Source organism: Rousettus aegyptiacus, unplaced genomic scaffold, assembly GCF_014176215.1.
Source record: "Rousettus aegyptiacus isolate mRouAeg1 unplaced genomic scaffold, mRouAeg1.p scaffold_m13_p_8, whole genome shotgun sequence".
NCBI classification, from domain to species: domain Eukaryota; kingdom Metazoa; phylum Chordata; class Mammalia; order Chiroptera; family Pteropodidae; genus Rousettus; species Rousettus aegyptiacus.
Genome location: NW_023416311.1, coordinates 90,511,871 through 90,536,465, shown reverse-complemented (window position 1 = coordinate 90,536,465; position 24,595 = coordinate 90,511,871). Strand labels below are relative to the sequence as shown.

Genomic DNA, 24,595 nt, shown 5'->3' with positions numbered 1-24,595 from the left:
ACCAGTGGACACCTCAGACCAGAGGGAGATTGTGGGGAAAAAAAACATAAAAGAAGAAGAATGAGACTGTGTGACAATGTTTACCCTCCGCCCACACCTCACCCCTCACCTGTTTCTGCATTTGAGCACAGCCGAATACAGATGGCAGTGCTGGCCAGCTTGGCTTTTTTACATTTTATTAATATCACTGAGCCCGTCATTTGGGAGTTGGGGGAAGTCTCTAGAGAAATCCCTGGAAGCAGAATGACTCAAGTTCTGATTTGTTGCACCTTGAATCCACTTTAAATATCTGGTGATTTCTGAAAAGAAGAGGTAGGTCCTTAGTTACCCCTCGTTTTCTAAGCTGCAGGGAAAATCAGCTTAAAGAAGACACCACATTTAAATGTTCTATGGGAAGATTAAAGATAACTAAACTGAGGTCATCCCAGGGAACAGGCATTCAGTTATTCCACAGATTTAAGTAGCTCTTGATCTTTGTGAACGTAACTGAACAGATTGACTCTCAAATAAGCTATCACCCTGGAAGTGATGTCCATAGTCCCTGAAAACATAATGAACTGGTTGATCAAAGAATCCTTTTTTTCTCCTCCGCAGGTTTAATTGTGGAACGGGGGTTGCCATCATCATAAGTGAGACCAAAATCAAGCTAGGGGGCTGGCACACGGTTACACTCTACAGAGATGGGCTGAATGGGCTGCTGCAGCTCAACAACGGCACCCCGGTGCCAGGCCGGTCCCAGGTGAGCGAAAGCTTCACTTCTTGCCCATCTGTATAGCACCCACTGTAAGCATCCTGAGGAGGTTCCGCTGCAGGGAGCTGAGGCAGACTGGGCAGGATGCAAGCTCCAGTGGACCACTTTTCATGGCAGACCCATGCAACTGAGCTCTCATGTGCTCCTGCTGGATCTTACCACTCTAGGTGGGCTTTCAGGGCATGCATCCACCTCACATCTACTGAAGAGGAGAGCCAATTTGCAAGCATCATCGCTATAGGTGCCCAGGGGTAGAGGAGGAAGCCATTATTAGTGCCAGACACAAAGCTGACTTTTAAGGCAGGGGTCTTGCAATCCTGTGGCTTTAGAAAATAGTTCCAAAAGGTCCACTTGGTTATATGCACAAGAGTAATCCATTGATTACCTTTTGGGCAGCTCATGATTATAGGAAGTGGTAAAACAACTTAACCTCAGTATTCACATATTTGTCATGCTCTGGGCAATTTTAGGACTGTGTTTGGAATAAACAGTTTGGATGAGCAACCTGCCAAGGAACTGAGCCTGTAATTATAATCAGTCAGGTGTCTGTATTCTCTGAGGAAAATGCGGCAAGAAAGCCTTTGTGTGTATGGGAATAGCTTCCTCCCTGCCTGGGCTCTTCACTACCCTGTACTGGCAAGACATGTTGTATAAAGAGCCATACCTTGCTGATCTCCATTATTTTGGACCCCAGTGGTTCCAAAGAAACAAGAATCCAAATGTAATGAATGTGAATTCAGTGAGATTGCTTATGCATCTATTTCTAAGGAAGGAAAAGAGGATAAATGAATGAGAGTCACATTAATGCCAGAACAATAGGCCTAATATAATTAAAATTAAGTTTGATAGGAATAAAAAAGCTTTGAACTTGGGTCCAAAATACTAACATGATGACAGGATGAAGAAGCTGTAATAGAAGCAACACGTGAAAATGTCTTCGGTTTAAAGTAAGGAAGTTCAGTATAAGTTAATAAACAGAGCCATATGATAATAACAAGCTAAAGAAATTGTAAGTTGCATCAATAGAGGTATGGCATCTAGAAAAAGGGAGTTGATAATTCTATTTTATTCTGGTGACTATATATATAGCTTCCAGTGCTCTCTATATATAGAGAGAGTCTTCCAATGACTCTAATCCTATAAGAGGATTGCATTCAGCTCTGTGATTGCATTCTAAGAGGGCCACAGACACACTGTTCAAAGAACAGTCAATGAAACAGGAAGTTGACTTGAAATCCCTGGAATTGCTGATGGAAGGAACATTGTTCAATATGCAGAAGAGAAGATGAAGATGTGGATGGTAGCTTTTCATCAGAGTCAAAGGGAGAGTCTTGGGAAAGAAGCGCTTACTCTGTGCACCCCGATGCTCGAGCTGAGTGGGAAGAGCACAGGGAGCCAATTTTAGCTTCACCTAATCGTACAAAGGTGTACAGGGATGCAGAAGACCTTCTCAGGAGGACCTTTGTCCTTGGGGGAGTCCCAAAAATAATTTATCAAAACCTTTTGGTAAGGATGTACAGGGAACCCAGCAGTCAATAACAGTTTGGGTTATGTGAGTTTTCATGTTTTTCTAATGGTGAGAGTCTATGATTTTAGTGAATATAAGAATTAATTGTAAGAAGCACATAATCTTTTGAATACTCAGGGCAATGTTTGACTCTCTACTATCAGCATTTGCTAAGCAAATTGTATAAGCAGGACCGTAGATGTGGAATGTTTAATAAACTGTCTTGGGAGAGAGTGACTCTGACTTAAGTTGGGGTCCCCAGAAACAGACCTGAGATGAAGAGTCCTGTGTAAATGATGTGTTAAGAAAATGTTCCCATAGGAAATCTATAAGGGAGGGACGAGATGGACAGGGAAAGGCGTAAGTCAGCATGAGCTCTCAGGCAAAGCTCTTCAGGTTCTGGCTTCAGCCTAATCCCACAGGGAGGCACTGGAGTATGAGTTACCCTCAGAGTGATCCCAAGCCAAAGCAAGAGAGTTGGATTCTCACACTGAGGCACCCATCAAGGACTGTTACGGGCTGTGCTGGAGGAACGCCAGCCCTAGGGCACTTCCAGTGCTCTGCATAAGCAGGCAAAGCAGGCTGCAGGGCCCTGAAGGTACCCCTTGTCAGAGGAAGGTAAAGGCCCGGCTCGAAGACTATTGCCTGGGATGCCATAAAGACGGCCTCAAAGGAACCAGCCATCCTGCAGTGCACACAATGATCCAGAAAAGGATTGAGCTGTCAGTCAGGCCCTTGCTGTGGCCCTGAATCCAGGAACAGGACCAGGAGGGTGAAGATGAGATCCAGAAAAACTGAATTCTGAGAGTCTTGATAAAATAAGGCAGCAGGGCTCTCATTTCATGTAACAAAAACAGTGTGCCAGTGGCCGACAGTCCCTAAAACCCACTGTAAGTACTTTATCTCTGCCTAGCTCCTATTCAGTATACTACTTAGTGATTCTTATCTATTCATTAGCAAAAATAAAGCAATGACTAGATGTTCCACTTGTTGGTAACAAAAGCGTAAAGAATAAAGATTACGTTTCAGTGTCTTACATTCTGCGCATTTTGTAAGTTCTGGCAGCAGGCCTTTCCCCGACCCCCTCTATTGCCTTTAATCCAAATGAATGCGATATTTCCATATTCTAAAAACAAATGACCGAGAATTTTGTCCCACCTACTGTTCAGCTCTTACTTTCTAACCTCGAAACCTGCCATCCAGGTTGTGGTTTGCCGTAGGACTGGAAATGTCCCCACCTAACTGAAATAACACTTAAAAAAAAAAAAAAAAGTTGTGTCCATGAGCAAATTTCAAAATATTTTGCAACAAAATCTGTTTAGCAATTCCAACCCCCGCCCCCCACCCCCACCACCACCCACAATGTTTCTTGCAGGATATACTATAAAGGTGACTGGGATAGTGAAAGAGTAAACGTTAGCCCACGTATATACAAAATTAGCATTATCACCTTTGAGACACAGAGTAGCCCTGTGACCCATCCAAAGTACACAGTAAACTGCTGTCAGGACTGGAAAGACAAAGTTTTTTTTGGATGCCCATCATGGTACACTGCCTGTTGGGTTGCTCTTGGCTCTTACCTTCCTTCCCTTCCCTTCTAGGCATTCCAAAATCATCCCTTCTCCAAACACAGCCCTCTGAGGAGCTCACTGAGTTTCCTTTGGTAACTGTATGTGTAATTTTGCAGTAGGGCAATGTCTTAAAGATAAATACAGATGGGAAAAAGCACAGGGGCTATAAACTACATTTTAACCATGTCCCTCATTAAAATCTGTTGCGTTTTTGGCTTTAATTTTGTTTATCGAGCCATGGTTTTCATTTTTCTTAAAGGGCCAGTACAGTAAAATTACCTTCCGGACGCCCCTCTATCTCGGTGGGGCTCCCAGTGCCTACTGGTTGGTCAGGGCAACAGGAACAAACCGAGGCTTTCAAGGCTGTGTGCAGACACTCACGGTAAATGGGAAGAGAATCGACATGAGACCCTGGCCGCTGGGGAAAGCACTCAGTGGAGCCGATGTGGGTGAGTCATTTCCCAGTGGGCTGGGTGCCCTTGCGGGGTTGCTTTTTAGGTGCAGGCCAAGGAGGTGAGCCGCCTCATGGGTTGCAGGCCACGAAGAACTTCAAGAAGGAGTTAGGCCCGGGGGTGACGTGGGCACCCTGCGGACACCTAGTCCGAACACCGAGACGTGGTAAACAGAATGGCACGCCAAGCCCTCGGTTGTGTCCTGCTGCCATCTTGGCCCTTTTCATGAGATGTGGCGTGGTCTCATTCCATAAAGCAGCAAGCAATTCAACCCTTTTACCCTTCCTTACCCAGTCTGGTGGAAAATCCATCACAATAATGTGAGAAGAGCTTTCACATGCTCTCTGCTTACTAGAGAAATAGTGAGGTTCTAATTCTTGACCGCCGTGCCCAACGCTTTCTCGTGTGCCCTCTCATATGCTCTTGACACCAACTCTAGAGGGCAGAGATTCTTATTTTATCTGTTTTATACATGAAGAAACTGGGGTTTATGAAAATTAAATAACTTATCCAAAATAGCAGGCAGAGCTAGAATTGTTTTTTTTTTCTTCTATTTTCTTTATTTATTAAGATGTTATTTTCTGAACAGTTGAAGGTTCACATCAAAATTGAGGGAAGGTACACAAATTTCCCATATACGCCCTGTCCTAACACACGCACAGCCTCCCCCATTATTAGTATCCTCCACCAGAGTGCAACATCCGTTAGGACTGATGAACTTACATTGACTCATCATAATCACCCAAAGTCCATAGTTTAAATTATGGTTCGGTTGCAGTGTTATACTTTCTATGGATTTGGACAAATGTATAACAACCTATATTCGTCGTATTTTCCCAAAAAATCCTCTGTGCTCTGCCTATTCATCTCTCTTTCTCCTCGCCCGCACCCCCTGATACCCACTGATCTTTTTATATTCTCTATAGTTTTGCCTTTCCCAGAATGTCATATAGTTGGACTCATACAGTATGTAGCCTTCTCAGATTTGGCTTCTTTCAGTTAGTAATATGCATTTAAATTCCTCCATGTTTTTTCATGGCTTGATAGCTCATTTCTTTTTAGCGTTGAATAATATTCCATTGTCTGGATATACCACAGTTTATCCATTTACAGCTACAGAAGAACATCTTCCAAGTTTTGGCAATTATGAATAAAGCTACTATAAACATCCAGCTTTTGGAGGTGAACATACATTTTCAACTCCTTTGGGTAAATACCAAGGAATGTGGTTACTGGATCATGGTAGAGCATGTTTAGTTTTGTAAGGAAGTGCTAAACTGTCTTCTAGAGTGCCTGTCCGATTTTACATCGCCACAAGGAATGTATGAAAATTCCTGTTGCTCCATATCTTTGCTAGAATTTAGTGTTGTCAGTTTCCCAGATTTTGGCTATTCTACTAGAATAGAATAGTGTAGTGGTATCTCGTTGCAAGCTGCATTTCCCTTATGACATGATGTAGAGTATCTTTTCATATTCTTATTTGCCATCCGCATATCTTCTTTGTTGAAACATCTGTTAAGGCCTTTAGTCTATTTTCTAATTTTTTTTTTAATTGTTGAGTTTTAAGAGTTACTTATATATTTTGGAAAGTAGTCCTTTATCAGATGTGTCTTTTGCAAGTATTATCTCCCAGTCGGTGGCTTGTCTTCTCATTTTCTTGACATTGTCTTTTGCAGATTATAAATGTTTAATTTTAATGAAGTCCAGCTTATCAATTATTTATTTCGTGAATCGTGCCTTTGGTGTTGTATCTAAAAAGTCATTGCTACATCCAAGGTCATCTAGGTTTGTGCCTGTGTTATCTTCTAGGTGTTTATAATTTTCTGTGTTAAATTTAAGTCTATGATTCGTTTTGAGTTAATTTTTGTGAAGGGCAAAAGGTCTGTTTTTGAATTAATATTTTTTGCATGCAGATGTTCAGTTGTTCCAGCACTGTTTGTTAAAAAGACTAAGGTTGTTTTTAAAACAATAAGGACATTTATTACATCAGCGAAGGAAGTTAATAGATCATTCTAAGGTTGGTTAATTCAGTGACTGTTTTAGTCTTCTAGGGCTACCTTAACAAAATAGCACAGACTAGGTTGTTTAAACAACAGAAATTAAGTTTCTCACAGTTCTGGAGTCTGGAAATCCAAGGTCAAGGTGTTGGCAGGTTTGGTTTCTCCTGAGACCACTCTCCTTGGCTTGTAGATGGCCATCTTCTCACTGTGTCCTCGCACGGCCTTTTGTCTGTGCTCACATCCCTGGTGTCTCTTCCTCTTCTTATTTTTATAATGACACCAGTCAAATTGGATTAGGGCCCACCGTTATGGCTCTGTTTAACCTTAACGAACTCCTCAAAGGTCCCGTCTCCAAATACAGTCGCACAGGGAGCGAGGGCTTGAACCTATGAATTTTAAAGGACCCAGTTTCATCTATAACAGTGACTCAGTGGTATCAGGACTCTGGGCTGGTGTCTCTGTAATTCTTTTGCTTTCACTCGTAATCCCAAGATGGTGCCCCATCTCTAAAGATCACATCCTCACATGACATTACCCTTGGCAAGAAATGGGAAATCCCTTTCTTGTTTTTTTCCCCCCATCGTCTCCAAGGTATTATTTTGAAAGAATGCTCAGTGAACACTATGTACCCACCACCTAGATTCTACCATTAAAATATTTTGCTGCATTTGCTGTACCACATATCAATCGAGCCCTCTCTCCATTCCTGGATTAGAACTAGGATTGGATCCTCATGTCTGCAAATACAGTTTGTTTGTTTTGTTTGTTTCTTTTATAGCTAATATTAGTTGATCACCTATGACTCGTAGCCACCATTCTAAACTACTCGAATCTCCCCAAGATGGCTACAAAGTAAGTGCTATGATTGGCCTTAGTGTTTACAAATGAGAAATGGTAGTACAGAACAGTTTAGTAATTTGTCCAAGGTCACACAGCTAGTAAGTGGTAGAGGCTAACTGTGACCTCAGCTATTCTCGTGCCAGTGCCTGCCCTCTGAACCACACCTGTCACATCAGAGGCTCCCAAATGCCTTCAAATTGCTTCTCTCTACCTTGCTCACTCCTAAAGGTGACACTACTGTTAAAACTACAAAAGATTAGGTTTACTTAAAAGGAAAAGGTTACGATTCACATCTTATCCCTTACGTTATTTTTCCCCAGTCGATCGCTTGGTCAAAGCACACAATAAACAGCGACGCCTTAAACAATTAGAAAGCACCTGCTGTGGTAGAACGATGTGGTAGGACAAGTTCCTCTCCTTGGATGTCTGTGATGAGTCAGAACCTAAGAACTAGCAGGTGCGTCAGAACTTTCCTGTGGTGTTTAGGAACCTGGTTTCTGAAGACAGATTGTCTGGATTTAGTCAATCAGTTAACCTCTCTGAGACTCAGTTTCTCTATCTGTAAATAGTAACTACTGTATGAGATGATTTTATATAGATGAATTGTGGTACATATAAAATACTTAGAATAAAGCTTTGCACCCAGCAGGCATGTTGCAAGTATTTCCTCTTATTACTATCTGACTCCATCCATCGAGCAGGTGGTATGTTATTTCTTCTCTCTTCATTGACCTGGCAATCTCGAAGCTGCACGGTAACTTCTGACGGGTAGTTCAGACATTACAAGGTCAAGCAAGAACCAATTTCTAACAGTATTTTAAATTCTCACACAGAGGGATACCAACCTCTCCACTGAGCAAATGGCACCAGGAGGGACCACACTGCTGCCTCTGTGCTCCCCAGAGGCCACTATTGGATTATTTGATCTCTCTCTATGCACCTTAATGGCAGGCATCAGTCACATTGCCTTTTTTCATTTCTTCCCATTTCCCCCACCTGGGGTGCAAGAACAGGGCTGTTTATCTTTCTTCAGCCTCCATATTTACTTTACTTAGAGTGAGTCCTCCTGAAATTCAAGTTCATATAAGTTAAATACAGTCCATCACTGAGAAACACTGGGCTCGTGCAAACAGCACTGAGTTTTTGGTGGAGACACGGTACAGACTTCCGGCCTGGTTCCCCCATCTGCCACCTGTGACTTGGCACTGCTGCCTTCAAACGCGACTTTTCCTCTGCCCCTCCTCCCCACCCTCGCCAAGCTGTGTCCGCTCCTCAGAGAGGCCCTTCCTTACTTAGCCCTCCCCCCTTCATCTCCTTCATTAGGTTATTCCCAGCTGTCGGACTCTCTCTGAACTCACATTTTAGAAGAGTCAGCAAGCCTAGCAAAATTACGTATTCTCCGGCCCAGCCTTTTCTTTTACTATTCTCACCTAAATTCTCAAACCTAAAGCATCGCCACTTATTTTTTCCAGTCCTGTCTGGGATCTCCACACTCTGCTGGAGCAACGTCCCAGAGCTGACGTCCCAAGTTATTAGAGACTCAAGAGGTCTGTGGTGGACATGGGTCTCACTGTGGTTTATCACTCTTTTGCTCATTCTTATTTACATGTCACAGACTTATTTAATCACCTGCTCAGTCGTAATGCTGGGTGATGGAGATAAAGTAATGAATAAAACAGACAGGATCCCAACTCAACTGTGGCGTAGCTGCCATGAGAAGACACCAAATTAATCAAATAATTGCACGAGTAAATGTAAAATTACAATTCGGGGTAAATGTTACAAAGGAGAAGTGACGGTGCAATAATCGTGTATAATAGGGGGATTTATGGGCTGGGGTTCAGGGAAAGCATTCCTGAGGATATAATGTGAAGCTGATGTCTGAGGCAAGAGCAGGCATTAGAAAGCAAAGAGAAGGAAGTGCATTCCAGGCAGAGGAAATGGCTCGTCCCAGTGGGAGTGTGAGGGAGAGGTGAGTACCACGATCTAGTTTGTGTTTTGAAAAGATTCCTCTGACAGTAGACAACTTATCAGGAAGAATGTTCAGGGGGCGCATGTAGGCCAGCTGGGAGGCCATTGCAACGGTCCGGGTCAGAGCTCAGGGTGGTTTGATCCAGGGGGCCGTGGTGGCAGATTCGATAGGTCTTTAGAGAGGAAATAGATGAACTTCAGTTACTGGGTTGGACCAGGGGGTGAGGGGCAGGGAGGTTGCCCACCGTCCGCCTCCTTCACGTACTCCACTCAGTGGCGTTTCACTTTCTCTTCCCACCTCGGGAGCCTGATTTCTCTTCTGCCCCTCACTCATTATCTTGTCTAAATTTACACAAAGGCCGGTAGATATATAGTAGGCGTCTGTGCCAATGAAAGTTATTTTATGAATTAATGATGAGGTCCTGCCAGCTTTCTCGCCATATATGACCTTGTACCTCCTTCCTCCCACTCTCAATAGCTGAAAGTTTTCCTCCCCTCTAAAGCTAACTCATTCACCCACTCTGCACCCATCCTTTCCTGTGCCCCTGGGATCTTGCTGCCAGGATTTTCAATTCTCAACAACCTAAGGATTCTTAATCTTTCGTGTGCCATGGAACCTTTTGATGGTCTGCTAAAGACTGTGGACCTATTATCAGAGTGACATTTTTAAATGAAGAGAATAATATAACATGACAGGAAACAATTATATTGAACCCGAGCGATAAAATATTTAAAAATTTGTGACACTATAATAATATAGGTGGTTCTCTACAAAACATTTACAGAACAGGGTTGTTTAATGGTGGGTGCAATAACCACATGATTTCAACGTGATAAAGAGCACAAATGATATTTTAAGATATCTGCAACAAATGGAATGTGCTATGACAGTCACTCAGGTCTGTTGGTTGTAAGTCACAAGAACTGCTAATCTAGACTTTTGTTGGCTGCATCTATAATTGAAGGAAGTGCTCAGTTCCAGTGGAAATTAGGGAAATAAAGTTGAATATATATTTTTTTCCATCAAAGTTCATGGACCCCTCCTCTAGCTTACTCACACTTGTTCAGGTCCCCTCCAAAGATTAAATCAGCACCATGTTCCCTCGACCCTGCTACCTTTCTGGTTTGGGAACTCGGGGAACCTCTCTCCTCTCTTTTAAGACCTGAGTCCAGCAACCCTTCCAGGCCTCTGTCTGACACTCTGGTGCTGGGACTTCTGCCTCCCCATGTGCAGCAAACCTGCCGTGAGTCATCCTGTCTTTGCAAACCGTGCAGCGCATCCTCTCTCTCTGCTGCTTCTCCTCCCTGAGCTCCCTCCTCTGGGCCCTCAGGGCACTTCCCCTGCTCTCCCTTTGTCTTCATTCTCTGTGGGCTCCTCACATTCTCCGGTTCCTTGGGAGTTCCACGGGGCCCTTTCTTCTTGCTCTCTCTCAGGGAGCCTCTAGTTTGTAGGGGCAGGAGGGTTGGCGCTTCCCCTCCAGCCCTCACTGGTGAGCAGAATCCCCTCCTGCCAGGAGGCTCAGCAGCAGATGTTTCCACAGTCACCTGATGCTTCAGCTGAGCAAAAGCCGGCTCCTCCTCTGCACCTCAGAAACCGTTCCCATTCACAGTGTGCTCATGTCTTTACTCTGGCCACTGTTCTTTCGTCTTCCGAACCAGAGACCCTGAGGTCATGCTGATGTCCACCTTTAGCCTCTGGAATGAACTGCCTATTTCTTCTTTCCCCACGTCTCTTTGATTCTTCGCTTTCTCTCCATTTCCTCTACCATGACCCCATGCAGCACGGCTTTACTTCCTGCAGGGTTTCTTTCCCTTTTCCCACACCCATTACTCACAATCTCTCTTGGAGACCACTGCCAGCATAATGTTGCTGAAACACTGCTTGCATCAAGTAAGCAACTCTGGCTGGCTTTCACGCGCCCCGCCCCCCCCCCACTCCCCCCAACTCCCACCTCTTAAAAAGAAGCTACGATGCAAATTTGTAAAAAAGTTTTTTCCACGTGTGTCTAAAATAACCCAAGGACCCCACTTCTTCCTGTGGGACCATGCCTTCTCTGACGAAGCACCTCAGCCCACAGATATTGGTGAAGCACAGGGACCTGCGAGAGTTTGACGATCCAAGATCAAAGTCAGCCTCTCTGTGGACCGAATGCCGGCAGTGTTGTCAGGGCTGTGGCTGAACAAACAACCAGTGGTCGCTTCTGTGTAAACTCCCAGTGGCGCCCCCTGCTGGAATTCACAGAGGCCAGCCCACCCCCAGCAGAGGAGGAAGCCATATGGAACTGCTTTGTTTAAACTTTGGTATCAGTCCCTGAAGTCCTTCTTCTCTCCTGGGTACATACTCTGCCCAGCCCTTCCCTCTCCTCCCAAGGCAGCTTTATGAAAAGACTGGATTGATTCAGCAAACACAGATGACTGATGAGGAAAGGATAAGAGACTCACCCTGCAGAAATGACACACTCAGGCCAAGGAGGGCTCTTCATCTTGGTGGGGGGCGGGGGCGGGGGCAGGCGAGTGGCAGGAGGAACAGCCAGCTCATGCAAGCACAGCATCAGAGACTGTGGGTGCAGAGCTGGACCCCTCGCTGCTCAGAGACATCCCCCTTTGCCTCCATCCCGAGAAAAAAAAAGTGTTTTGTAGTCACTTATGTAGTTCTGGGCCAAACTGTGCCCCATCTGTCTAATTTATTTCTTATACATGGGAAGAGAAGGAAGACCCAAAAAAGCAGAAGAAAAGCAGCTCAGGAAAAGTCAATTTGTTTTCATTTCGTCTGGTCATTTACACTTGAAGATGACCAAGTACACTCTCTCTGATATGTGTTTGGTTAAGAGAACTAACCAACCCATCTGATGTTGAACCTTTCAGCATGTTTTACTTGCAGCCACCTTCCTGTCCCTCATGAAATCATAACTTTGAGGTAGCAATAGGGATTCTGAGGTACCACATGCTGAGATATTATGGAGCCCTCCCTCCCCCTCCCTGCTCCAGACAGAAGTGTCCACAGTTCAAGCCCGTTTATAAGCTTAGACATGGCTGCTTAATTCCTTCAGTGCTTACCTTGGTGGCTTCATCTTTCAACCAACAAGGCACTTAAGATAATTGGGGCTGCATAAATTAGAACACTTCTAACATACACACTGTATTGACATCGAAGAGATTGAAACTCACTCTTGTGGGACTAACAGAGAGATGAATTAAAGCAGAAACAATGAAGTCATCCCCACCAGTGGGCATAAAATTGCCCAACAATGTATTATGTGATTTACTGTGTCTACCATGTTTTAAAGGATAAGCCAGAATCAAACTAAAAGGAAGGGAAGGTTCCGCTTATTCTGTAAGCTGGTTCGCAGTTGTGCAGAGGTGCAAATAAAGAGGAGTGGGAACTGCACTGTGTTTGTTCAGAGCCGTGAGCTGTCGGCGTGGCCGGCGCCACCGTCTTGCACTGGCTCACGCGATGAATCAGTCTGTAATTTCCATTCTGCATCTAGGCGAATGCAGCAGTGGGATCTGTGACGAAGCTTCGTGCATCAATGGTGGCACCTGCACAGCAGACAGAGCCGACGCCTACATCTGCCTCTGTCCCCTTGGATTTAAAGGTCGACACTGCGAAGATGGTGAGGAAGAAGCATCATTGCTGACGAGTTCTGTCTGCATGTTAATTCACGTCGATGTAATTTTTCATCTGTGTACTTTTAGTGAAGCCCCATACATTTTTATGGCATTAACATTGCTTGTTTGGAGGGATAGGAGAATCTTTTTTTTTTTTTTTTTGCTAGTTTGGAGTGTCTTCAAGTATCAGAATGTTGAACCAGCCAAAGATATGTTCATTTCAAGATGCTCCCGGGCCAGGCTTTGATGGGCTTCTCTTGGCCCTCAAATAACTTTGAAAAGCCTGTGGTCTGTATTAGACTGAATTCGAAACATTTACAACTCATGATCCTTAGATATCTGACAGTTTCAGAGAACAGGTTGGGAAGATATACACAGAAACATTAACAATGTGATGAGACAAAAATGAATTTGTTTCTTTTGCTTTGTACTGTTCTACTGAATTATTTCACCTTGCAATACTGGAGATACCGGTCACATAAAAAAAATATATATATATATATACACACACACACACACACACACACATACACACACACACACACATATATATACACATGTGCATATACATGTAAACACATGTGCACACATAAGTGGAAAATAATGGAAAATTTTAAAGCAGAAACAATGCAGTCAACATCCTGGGGAAAAGTTGTTAACAGTGTATAATCTCAAATCTCATGTCACCTAGAAGAGCATGTATGAGTCAGGGTAAGCCAAAGCTGTTACGTGCCATCTCATATTTTTGTAGCTAACATAATAAAGGCTGATCCTTGCTTACATTACGCATTGCTGCTGGTCAGAGGTGATTGTGATGGTGGAGCAGCCTCTGCTCCACACAGTCATTCAGGGACACAGGTGCCTGCCTTCCAGTGGCTCCGCTAGAGATTCATAGTCTTCCACTGATTCCTGCATCCAGACAGCAGGTGAGGGAAGAGAGAGCACAGGTGAGGGAAGATGGAAGGAAGTTCAAGGAGTCAAACATGGGGTTCTGTATAATACTCCCACCCACATCCCTCTTGCCAGAATTCAGTTATGCCATCCGCCTAACTGCAGGGCAGCTTAGAAATGTGGTTTAGCTCTGTGCCTTGGAGGGAAAGAACACAGAAAGGTCTGCCACGGAAGGATTTGTAACGACATGCTTGTTTCTTCAGCTTTCACCTTGACCATTCCTCAATTCAGAGAGTCCCTGAGATCCTATGCTGCAACGCCCTGGCCACTGGAGCCCCAGCATTACCTTTCCTTCATGGAGTTCGAGATCACATTTCGGCCAGACTCGGGTGATGGCACACTCCTGTACAGTTATGACACAAACAGCAAAGACTTCCTGTCCATCAACATGGCAGGGGGCCATGTGGAGTTCCGCTTTGATTGTGGCTCTGGGACCGGCGTTCTCAGGTAAGGGCTGAGACCTTTAGGGACCCTTTTCCCCCAAAAAGGCAAACAACAGACATGTTAGAAGAAGACGAATTTGTCATCTAATAGCTTGTACCTTCCTGTCTTCCCTACATACTTTTCTTTTCTGAAACCTGTCCTGGTTCATACAGATGACATGCTATATAGTTCAGCGATCCCCAACCTTTTTGACACCAGAGACTGGTGCTCCCATGAGAATCTAATGCTCGATGATCTGAGGTGGAGCTGAGGCAGTGATGCTAGCGCTGGGGAGCAGCTGTAAGTCCAGATGAAGCTTTCTTCTGCTCAACCGCTGCTCACCTCCTACAGTGCAGCCTGGTTCCTAACAGGCCACAGAGGGTACCAATATGAGGCTTGGGGGTTGGGGACCCCTGCTGTAGGTCAAGCTCTCCTGCTGGCAAGTTTTCCTTTGCCCGAATAACTACGCAGCAAATAGCTATTTTCTCCTTCAAACCTGGAAAATGGGCTTGCTTCAGGATGGCAGTAAACTGCCTTTATTTCTACCTGTGGTTACATGATGCCATCCGCAGAAACTTGATGAATTTTAATTAATCGGCACCTTGCCCAGAGTACCACTTGGTGGGCGCTCAGCAAATAAGTGACTAGTAAAAAAGTATTAACAGAAATTTAATGAACAGAAATGTCCTGGTGACCACACTTTAAATTTCAACTTTCCTCTTGCACTATTTCTTTGATGGTGACTAGTTGTTTAGCAAGTCTCTGACAATGAATCATCAGCAATTGCAAAGACCCATCTCTGACCAATATGCTCAAGAAGGCCATGTGAAGAGAGATTGCAACAGCATAGCAGTAAATAGGTGCTTCTGAAGTACTTGCTGGTATCTGCAGACTTGGTTCTGAGTCGCCAAAACTTTCCTTCTGTTATCTAGTTAATTCTATTAATTTATGTGGCAGAGCAGTTGTTCCCTTAGGTGTGTCGCTACCTTCATGAGCCCCTCGGAGCCTGTGGTTGGTAGGGGCAGGTGTTTTTATTATTTAATTGTGTCTCCTCTTCTTAACTGTTCCTCCCTTGGTAGTTTTTACCTTCAAGTCGGAGCCCCGCTAACCTAATGCAGACATGTTTCTTGTTTCCATGTTTGTCAAATTTACTTTTGAAACTCACTGGGATGTTTTGCTCTATGGCGCACTGCAGCAGGAATTCAGTGAGTTTGTTGTTGTTTTGAAGGAAATCACAGATCATATTCAATCTTCATTCATGTTGCTGGACTGTCATTTTTAGGAAGAGCATGTGGGTGGGATGTTAAAACCATGTGTTGCCCTTAATTGCTGGTCATTTTTCATAGCTGAAGGGAAATGCTTATTGCATTAGGTTTCCACAATTCTTCAAAAGGGCAGTTCATTTTTGCCCTTATAACTGAATTCCTGCACATCGGTAACATCTCCCACCTTGGGGAATGGACAAACATTTTTGTTTCTTTGGTTATGCAGAAATGCAGAAACATCCTATGTCTCAAGACAATGTTAGTAGGTATTTAATTGATTCAATTTACATATGATTATGCAAACCAGTCTAAGCAATTCTCTTAGAACTATTTGTCAAGTTGAGAAAGGAAGACATCTTGCACATCACCTTGTCCTTTCGAATGGCTTCCTCTTGGCTAAGGGATGACCAGAAAGAGCCCGGGGAGGGTCAAGACTCATCAGCCCACCTCCTGGACGGATCGCCCCCTGCACTTCTGCAGTGGTGGTCACCGATGCCTGGGACCTCATAAAGTCCAGCTTTTCTCTTTCCTAGTTATGTGCCAACATTTGACAAAGAGTGTTATTAACTTTTTTTAAAAAATGAGAGTTATTGTTTTCCTGCCCGTCAAGAAAGGTGCCTGGAGAAAGAATTCTTGAGTATTAGGTGTGATGAAAAGGAGGCGAGCATTCGGAGTTCCCAAGGAACAGCGAGTGGCCATCTGCCCCCTGTCCCATACCCTCTCCAGGGTAGCCTGACAACCATCTGCTTCCTTTTCCTGTCCCCTCTCCAGTGTAACCTGACAACTGTGATCACTGTTGGTGTTTCAGCCGCCCCTTCGGAAGATGTTTATGTTGAAAACATTGAAGGACTTCCTGCTTAATTAAGAAAATTCCATGAGAGCCTGAACTATGCGATGTTGTGGAATGGGCCAAATCATTTTAAATTTAGAAAAAGGGTATGGTGGTCAAATTCATTAGGAGCTTGATTCAAAACTTGAGACAATTAAAATGAGCTTGTGGTGACTGTGATCGATATAGCTATGCTGAGGAATCAGCATATTGACAGGGAATGACCTCTGCAGGACGAGAACATGACTAAGAAGCTGATACTTATTATGGAGACAGGGCCACTTAAAAAGTGCCGCTGGGTTTTTTATTGCATATTGATTTAGCCAAGGTGATTAAATCCTAATTGCTAAGGACAAATCACAAAAGCATTTGCCAGAGCAAAAAATCAAGTGAGAGGGTGAAGACCTTTCAATAATTGCACGCATTGGTATTCCTGATGGTTTTCCGAAGATGATCCAGGATCACAAAATAATTGGGAGGTGCAGCGAAGGCCAGGAACTATGTCGTTAGAAATACAAATGCAATAATTACACTCTTTTTGCACACCTCACTATAAAAAGTAACGCGTGAAACTATTATCGATATTATTTAAAGTTCAGGTGCTTCCACCTTGAGTTAAAAACTGAATTTTGAAGTATTTTTAATCCTTTTCACAATGTCAGATGACATGGAACGTGTCCCTGACTCAATGTTTTATTACAAAAATTTTCTAACACATACAAAAGTTGAAAGAATCGTACAGTAAATATCTTTATACCCACTTCCTACAGTCTACAATTAACACTTTGGTATATTTGCTTTATCACATATATAGCCATCGTCGTATCTATCTGTCTGTCCATCCATCCATCCATCCGTCCATCCATTTATCCATCCATCCATCTTATTTTTCCATGCATTTCAAAGGATGCTTCAGTTAACACCAAGGAATCTGTGTTTTACACCAGAGCCCATGTAATTTCTCTTCTTCAAAGCTCGTGTGCAGCGATGATCATTTTACCCTCCTGTCACTCCTCATCTAGAAAACAAGGCTCATCCCACTCACATTTCATGTCTTTTGTAAGGAATAAGTCACATAATAAATGCAATTTTCCTGCCATGAAGGAGTCCAATGAATGGAGCTAACATGGCTGTGTTTACTAAGTAGGGATGATTGTTTTCTTTTTTGCTGAACAGGGTGAGATGCCCGATGAATCACTCCAGTTTCACTGCAGCTAGATTGATGAACATTACCCATAACACCAGGGGTGCTAACCCACATGCTCAGTTTCCTTCCTTCAACAGGAGCGAAGACCCCCTCACCCTGGGCCACTGGCACGAGCTGCATGTTTCTCGCACAGCGAAGAATGGCATCTTACAGGTGGATAAGCAGAAGGTAGTGGAAGGCATGGCAGAGGTAAGGACACACCTGTGCTTCTGATGATTAGTGTGGACGGGGTCACTGTTTTCTTCCTGCCCTGGAGACAAAAGCATAGTGGTTAAGTACATGGATTCCAGGACCAGACTGCCTGGCCTGAAACCCAAGCTCCGTACTGGGTGAGTTACTTAACTTTTCTATTTCTCAACTGCAATAGTTAGAGGTCTCACAGGGTGCTTGTAAGGATTAAATGAGCTAATACAACAACTACAGTACTTAAAAAGCTGCCTGTCACCTCCCCTTCTCACTACCACCCCCCGCCTTTGTTCATGTGGGTGTGTAACATAGTATAGTGGGTCAGATGGCAGATTCTGAGGCAGGGCCAGGGGTGTGTGTGTGGGGGAGGGGGGCAGGTCATACATCTGACAAGAACACAAGCTCTGAAACCAGACTTTGGTGTTCAAAATTAGCTCCGTTCCTTACCAGTAGTGTGAACTCAGATCTGGAGTTTGTGTTTTCTTACCTATAAAATGGAGGTAATGGTGATAATAATAGTGCTGGTTCATAGAAATGTGCAAATTAGAATAACTATATATGTAAAACAGAGCAGTATCTAGCGTATGGTCAGCATTATGTAACTTTACTTATTGTTATTAGTTCATATTATACTAGCATTGCCTCAAGAACTCATAATTTCTTCTCAAGCTTATAACTTTCATCCACAGTTTTATTTCCAAGGACATGTCCAAAGGAAAATGACATTTTAAAGAAGAAATAAGAGAGATTTGCTTTAAACTATAACCAACCAGGATTCTGCACACACAAAAAATTTATAGAGGGGACAATAGATTTGCCAATATTTTAATCTCTAACAGTCTTAATTTTGTGCATTGCAATATTTAAAGAGGGCGTTAATGAATGTGGGTATTTTGTTAGGAAAATGGATTGGCAGGTGGTAAAAAAAGAAAGGAAAAGAGACTTTTGGCAGGGTAAGAGGTACTGGTTGAAGAGAGAAGGAAGAAGGACACACATGTCCAGAAGCTTCCTTGGAGACGGCAGTGTTGGGAGGTCCTCCTTGGGAATGAGATGAATCCCCAACGGAGTTCTGCTTCAAGAGACAAGCACCCTTCACACCTAGAAAATGCTCCAGATATATTTGTGGAAGGAAGGAAGGAAGGAAGGAAGGAAGGAAGGAAGGAAGGAAGGAAGGAAGGAAGGAAGGAAGGGAGGGAGGGAGAGAGGGAGGGAGAAAGGAAGGAAGGAAGGAAGAAGGAAGGAAGGAAGGAAGGAAGGAAGGAAGGAAGGAAGGAAGGGAGGAAAGGAGGAAGGAAGAAAGGGAGATGGATGAAAGGAAATGAATTTTAAAGGGATAACAGAAGTCACTTCTAGTAGAATCCAGAAAATTCTAACAGCTGACTTTAGTCTAAAACAGAATTAGAAGGTCACTGACTAGATGTTCATTTAATAATATAAATTCTAAAAAGCATTGTACCTCTCTAGGCCTGAGTTATAAAGATCTGTAAAACAGGAACATAAGCTTAGAATGATAGTATTTGTAGATAGCAGGGTTTACGGTCTTGGATTATAAATGAGGACCTCTTCAGGGCACGGTATTTACCATTGGGATCTGACAGTGAAGAGACAACACAGAGGGCACCACACCTCTGAGTTTCTATTATCACCATGTCAGGGGATGAAAATTAAATCAATAGGGTAGGGCCAGTACCCTTTCCTTTGGGTTTTTGAACTGTATTTGGACGTATGCAGCTGACTAGAGTGCTGCCCACCTGGAAAGTGATGTAAGTAAACACATGGGAGCGAAGGTGTGGCTATTTTGTGTGTGTGTGAGGGTGCTTCTATTGAGGCCACTCTGAGACAGGAATGGGAAGGCCCCATCAAAGCTCCCCCAGCTGTTCTCCAGCTGTGATGCCCTGTTTAAAGCGGTGTGTGTGTGTGTGTGTGTGGCCTTAGATCTTAGAGACCAGCAGCCAGGGGTTAGAGAACACTCCTAGGGCTAACCCAGGAGCCGGGCTCCTGAGAGTCTGTGTCCACTAACCCTGACCCTTGCATTGCTCAGCTGACTGCAATGAAAAACACCAAGAGCCGGGGGTTGGGCCAAGTTATGGCAGCTCTCAACTCAAGGTGCCGTACTTCCGGGGTGCCCCAGAAAATCCAGCTGGCGGGTGGGTTACTCAAGTTTTCCAACCACTTCCAGCTTAACGGAAGTGTCAGATCCAGACACGAAACCCCTCACTTCAGTTAAGGCCTCATTTTGGTGAGGTCTTTTTGCTTCTCTCCTGCGGCCCCATGTGGGTGTGGCAACTTGTCAACAGGAAGGGTAAAAGGAGGATTTTGATGAGCAACCGAAAGGAATCTGCTCTCACCCCACAAGGCCCCGCCCTGTTGCCTGAACATAACGGCAACTTAAAGCTTTGTCAAAACAGCCTGCTTCTCTGCAGTCCCTCTGACCCTGGCAACCTTCCTCCCCTCCTTTCATCATTTTAACTTTCAGGTAAGAGCAGACAGACAGTGAGGCATGCCTATAGGTATGTAGTGACACCTCTTGCCTGGCTCAATATTCTGTTGGGCTACAAGAATTCCTGAAAGCCCTTCTTTGATGGCCCCACCTCCCTGAGTTTAATAAGAACCCTCAAAGCTTCCTGAAGGTTGTTGACAGAAAGCATTTTAGCCTGTAATCTAATCAAGATGCCCCCAGCTATTGCTGGGGAGGGTGGGGGCAGGGTACTGTGAGTGCTCCCCTGTGTGGAGCATCCTCCTCTCTGCTCTCCACCCGACCCAACCCCAGACACCATAACCAGTCTCCCTCCTCCAGCCTGTGATCTTCCTAAAACACAGATCTGACTCTTCTCTCTCCTGCATAAAACTCACTGCTTTTTGGGTCGAGTGCAAATTCTTCCGTGTGCGTGATCTGGTCCCTCCTCGCCTCTGCCTCATGCTTTGTCCAATTTCTACAATTCTAACTCTTCCTTGACCACTCCCCACTCTCTGTACCTGTAGTAGAGTATAAGACACCGCCCCTGCCCAGGTGTACCCATAGCCACCTGGACAGGCCTCACAGGACTAAGCTCGCCTGCCTGTTTACTTGTCTGCATTCCCCCTGTGTAAGCCTGGGGAGCAGGGACTTCTTTCTTATTTGCTGTTGCTTGTCCAGCACTTAGTTCCTGAGACCACAGTAGGTGCCCAATAATACTTATCACATAAATGACTGAATGCTGCTACTATTTGTGTTTCTTTTACTATAAATCAAAGGAAACAATACCTTACGTTACCCAAAGTGTGTTCATCCCCAGAGATCTCAGATTTTAATTTATCTCTCTATATTATCTTAGAACATTTTAATGTTTTGCTATGAATCATGTTTGAAGCAGTGTAGACATTAAATATTATACATAGCTTGTTATGTAGCCCAGCCATTGGCATTTAGGCTATCAAAACAACCAGAGGCAGAGCAAGCCTTGAGGGATTGACAATGAGTTCTCTGAGAATTTGGAAAATGGAACAATTTCTCTATCTCTTGTAGCTGATAAGAAGAAATACCTCCCACTGCCAGGCCTTCTCTTTCTCTTGGCCTAAAGAGGTTCTACCTTTACCGTTACCAAATATAACAATAGCCAGCCATGCTGGGATGCGAGTGTGCACACAAGTCTGGGAAAAGTGTGAAATAAATGGATCTCAGTGTGAGGATCGGCTAGTCTGTGCTACAGTCAGTCACAAACAACACCCAGATATCAGCGGCTTATCATAAGGGTTCATTTCACACTCACGCTACAAGTCCATCAATGGCCAGCCACGGCTTTCATCTGAGACCCAGTATGAAGGAACTGGGGTCAGGGAAGAGGGCGTGGCGAACCACTCCCCACATCTGAAAGCTTCTGTCCAGAAGCAATTCCTCTCTCTCCTGCTCACATTTTCTTGACTAAAGCAAGTATGGGCCCCACTTGAGATCAGCAGATCGGAGGTAATCTTCCTGCAGGGAGAGGGGTGCTGCTGAAGGAGCCGGCCACCACATTCTTCGTGACACACCATGAGGTAGCTGTTATGCTTCGCATGCCATAGATGATGTGACTCAGTCTCAGAGAGGTTAAGAAATTCACAAGTGTTCAAACAGGTGGTAAGCAGCGATGCAAAGCAACATGGGGGTCGAGCTGACATGCAGACAGACAGACAGTCGTGATGGGCCTTGAGGAAACCAAGGCACGTGTGGCCTTCATCATTCTCGTCTGAAGCTATGCCATGTTGTGTTTTTAATTTGTTGGTAGGGCGGCTTCACCCAAATTAAGTGCAACACGGACATTTTTATTGGCGGAGTCCCCAGTTACGATGAAGTGAAGAAGAATTCGGGCGTCATCAAGCCGTTCAGTGGGAGCATCCAGAAGGTACAGGCGTCACTTTCTCATGTTGATTGTGTGACCTCGACTGCAGAATATGGCACTGAGTGATCAGTGCCAACTGCTGCACCCCCCCAAAAAAACTTTGAGGAAGTTTTAACATTTTTAAGGTTTTGTTTTTTTTAATGCTCACAGCATAGCTTTCCAACCCCACTTCCTCATAACGTCTGCCCCTGGGTCTGTGCCCGGCAGACATAACATGAATGCAACCTGATAAAGATGAATTTTTACAGCAAGTCCACCAAAATGTCCTGAGACTTTTTCGAAGGAGGCAGCTGGCCTCAAGTTGCTTCAGATATTTCTACAAAAGGGAAGGAAGGGAATGGGATCTAATAGCAATTCTTGGCTCTATGCTTCTCGTTGGGGTTAATATGAAGTTTGCTCAAGGCAAGAACCAACTTTCATTCCCACCTCCACCCCCCACCCCCATCTCTAGAATTTAGCAATTGTTGATCAATCATGTAACCAGGCTCTTAAGATATAGAATAAAGAGTCCTTCCAGAGAAGGTTCAGGAAAAAACCACTCAGTTCGTAAAAGATGCAGGGCATTCAGCCCGCTCATGTTCATCAATTAGTCCTTCTCGTGGGGCTGCCCATCTCTCTTATATGAGAATCGTGTGTTCTGTCTGCAACAGACGTGCAGGTCGACTTGCCAGCCCAGATTTTCAGGACCAGAAAATACAGGGAAAAAAGGATTTAGAGAAAAGCATATTCGGTTCTTGGATGTTAGTGTCGTCCTGTTTTCCTTTGGCAACCAATGGTGAGATGTGGGCCACTGATCCTTTTCAAACCTGAGGCAAAGTACGAGGAAGGGTAAGGCGAAGGAAGGTCCTGTCATGATTTGCTCATCCTGGCGCTGGAAAGAGCCCCTGAGGCTCTGTCCTTATCTTGTAGCCCCATGTGGGGTCTGGGCAATCAATATTTGTTGACTGATGTGTCTCCCTTTGCTGTTGAACTGTTTTTTGTTTTTTGTTTTTTGTTTTTTGTCAGTGACACCTCAGCTCTGACCCTTGTCCCCTCTGTGAGTGGGATTGGCCACGTTTAATCATGTGTTGAAAATCTCACTTAGGAAGCAAGCTGCAACCTAAGAGGCTTCACCCTCTCCTCCCCTTGTCAGGTTTTATCACCCCTTCGCCTTCACACAGCACACACAGCCCTTTCCTCTTTAATTCCTGGAAAGGCCACCCTCCGCTCCCAATGACAGAGTCATTGGCTGTGCCTTATCCTGCAGCGAACGGTGCCATTCTTGGCTTGTCTCGAGCACATATAGAATTTCACAGTCCATCACTCGAAGCATGAAAAGGGGAGATTGTAGATGGACTTTGGCTACTCTAGCAGCTTCTGAGATTCAAGACTGGGACAAAGTTTTCTCCTAGCTTTCCTGACACTCTCCAAGGACTAGGCAGACCAGTGGAAACATGGATTTGTGGCAGAAAGAGCCATCGCTAACTGCTCAGGACTCCCTGCATGGTGTGGGTTCCTCTGGGGAGTGTTTTCTCTGTGGCTGACTTCTGCAAAGCATGCAAGACATTGAAACATCAATAGCTCAGGGTAAATATACACTCTGAATCAAGGGCTGAAAACACTGGGTCTGATTATTTGGGGCCGGGGAGCCCAGTAAACTCTCCCTACAATTCATCAGTTTCTCCAGCGCCCCATTGCAGGGAAAAGGGGGTGTGGGCAAAAGGGCACTCTTGTCTTTGTGAGTATGCCCAGCAGTGCTAAGAACATGGTCTTTCACTTTTTTTTTTTTTCCCGTAATGGGTGAAGGGAATGTGGAGAGGAAGGGAATTCAAGAATGTCAGGGGAGGAGGACTGCAGGAGTGAGTGGGCCAATGGGAAGGCCCAGCTGATGGACCTTGAGAAGACTACACGAGAACGTTAGTCAAAAGAACAGAGCAGTACAGCGAGAAGCTTCTGATTCCACCGCCTTCGCCCCCTCTGAGATTCCTGCCCGCATAGCACTTCGCTTTGGATTTTTCCCTACTCAGCTTTATGACAGCATCTCTCAACCTTTGCTGTATCTTAGACTCACCTGAGAAGCTTTTAAAAGTTACCGATGACTGGGTCTTACCCTCAAAGATTCTGATTCAGTCGATTGGTGGGGGACTTGGGCAATAGTATATTTCTTGGAACTCCCCAGGCGACACTAATATGCAGCCGGGTTGCAAACCTGACTTGGGTGTTGACTGGAACTCCCTTACCCCCTCCCGGAGTGGCCAGGTCTTCCAGAACCCGGGGATGCTTTACTCCGCAGAGTCTCCCATGTGCCAAACGTCATTAATGCAGTTCCTCCGTCACTTTACGAGACTGACTGTCGAGGCGGCAACTGGACTTTCTCTTATTCTGAAAGCTCCCTCACTGCACGTAGTTCAGGTTAGTGTGCTGAGGGAAGCTTTAGAGGACTGCAAAGGTCTGGAATTCCTGAATTTCTTTACGTTTTCTCTCCCCAAGATCGTCCTGAACGACCGGACCATCCATGTGAAACATGACTTTACGTCGGGCGTGAACGTGGAGAACGCGGCCCACCCCTGCGTGGGAGGCCCCTGCACCCACGGGGGCAGGTGCCGGCCCCGGAAGGAGGGCTACGAGTGTGACTGCCCCTTGGGCTTTGAGGGGCTGCACTGCCAGAAAGGTACCTGCGGGGGTCTCGGGCACGG

General features: G+C 44.8%; 1 protein-coding gene across 1 annotated transcript in view; it reads left to right on the top strand.

Annotated features, from left to right (window-relative positions):
* EGFLAM (EGF like, fibronectin type III and laminin G domains) overlaps window positions 1-24,595 on the top strand; it is a 149,070-nt gene that overhangs the window by 101,609 nt on the left and 22,866 nt on the right. The window contains exons 11-17 of the mRNA XM_016153845.2: window positions 595-739; window positions 4,089-4,278; window positions 12,581-12,706; window positions 13,856-14,099; window positions 17,454-17,565; window positions 21,807-21,923; window positions 24,390-24,570. Coding sequence (XP_016009331.2) covers window positions 595-739; window positions 4,089-4,278; window positions 12,581-12,706; window positions 13,856-14,099; window positions 17,454-17,565; window positions 21,807-21,923; window positions 24,390-24,570 — 1,115 coding nt within the window. The remainder of the gene's footprint in view (window positions 1-594; window positions 740-4,088; window positions 4,279-12,580; window positions 12,707-13,855; window positions 14,100-17,453; window positions 17,566-21,806; window positions 21,924-24,389; window positions 24,571-24,595) is intronic.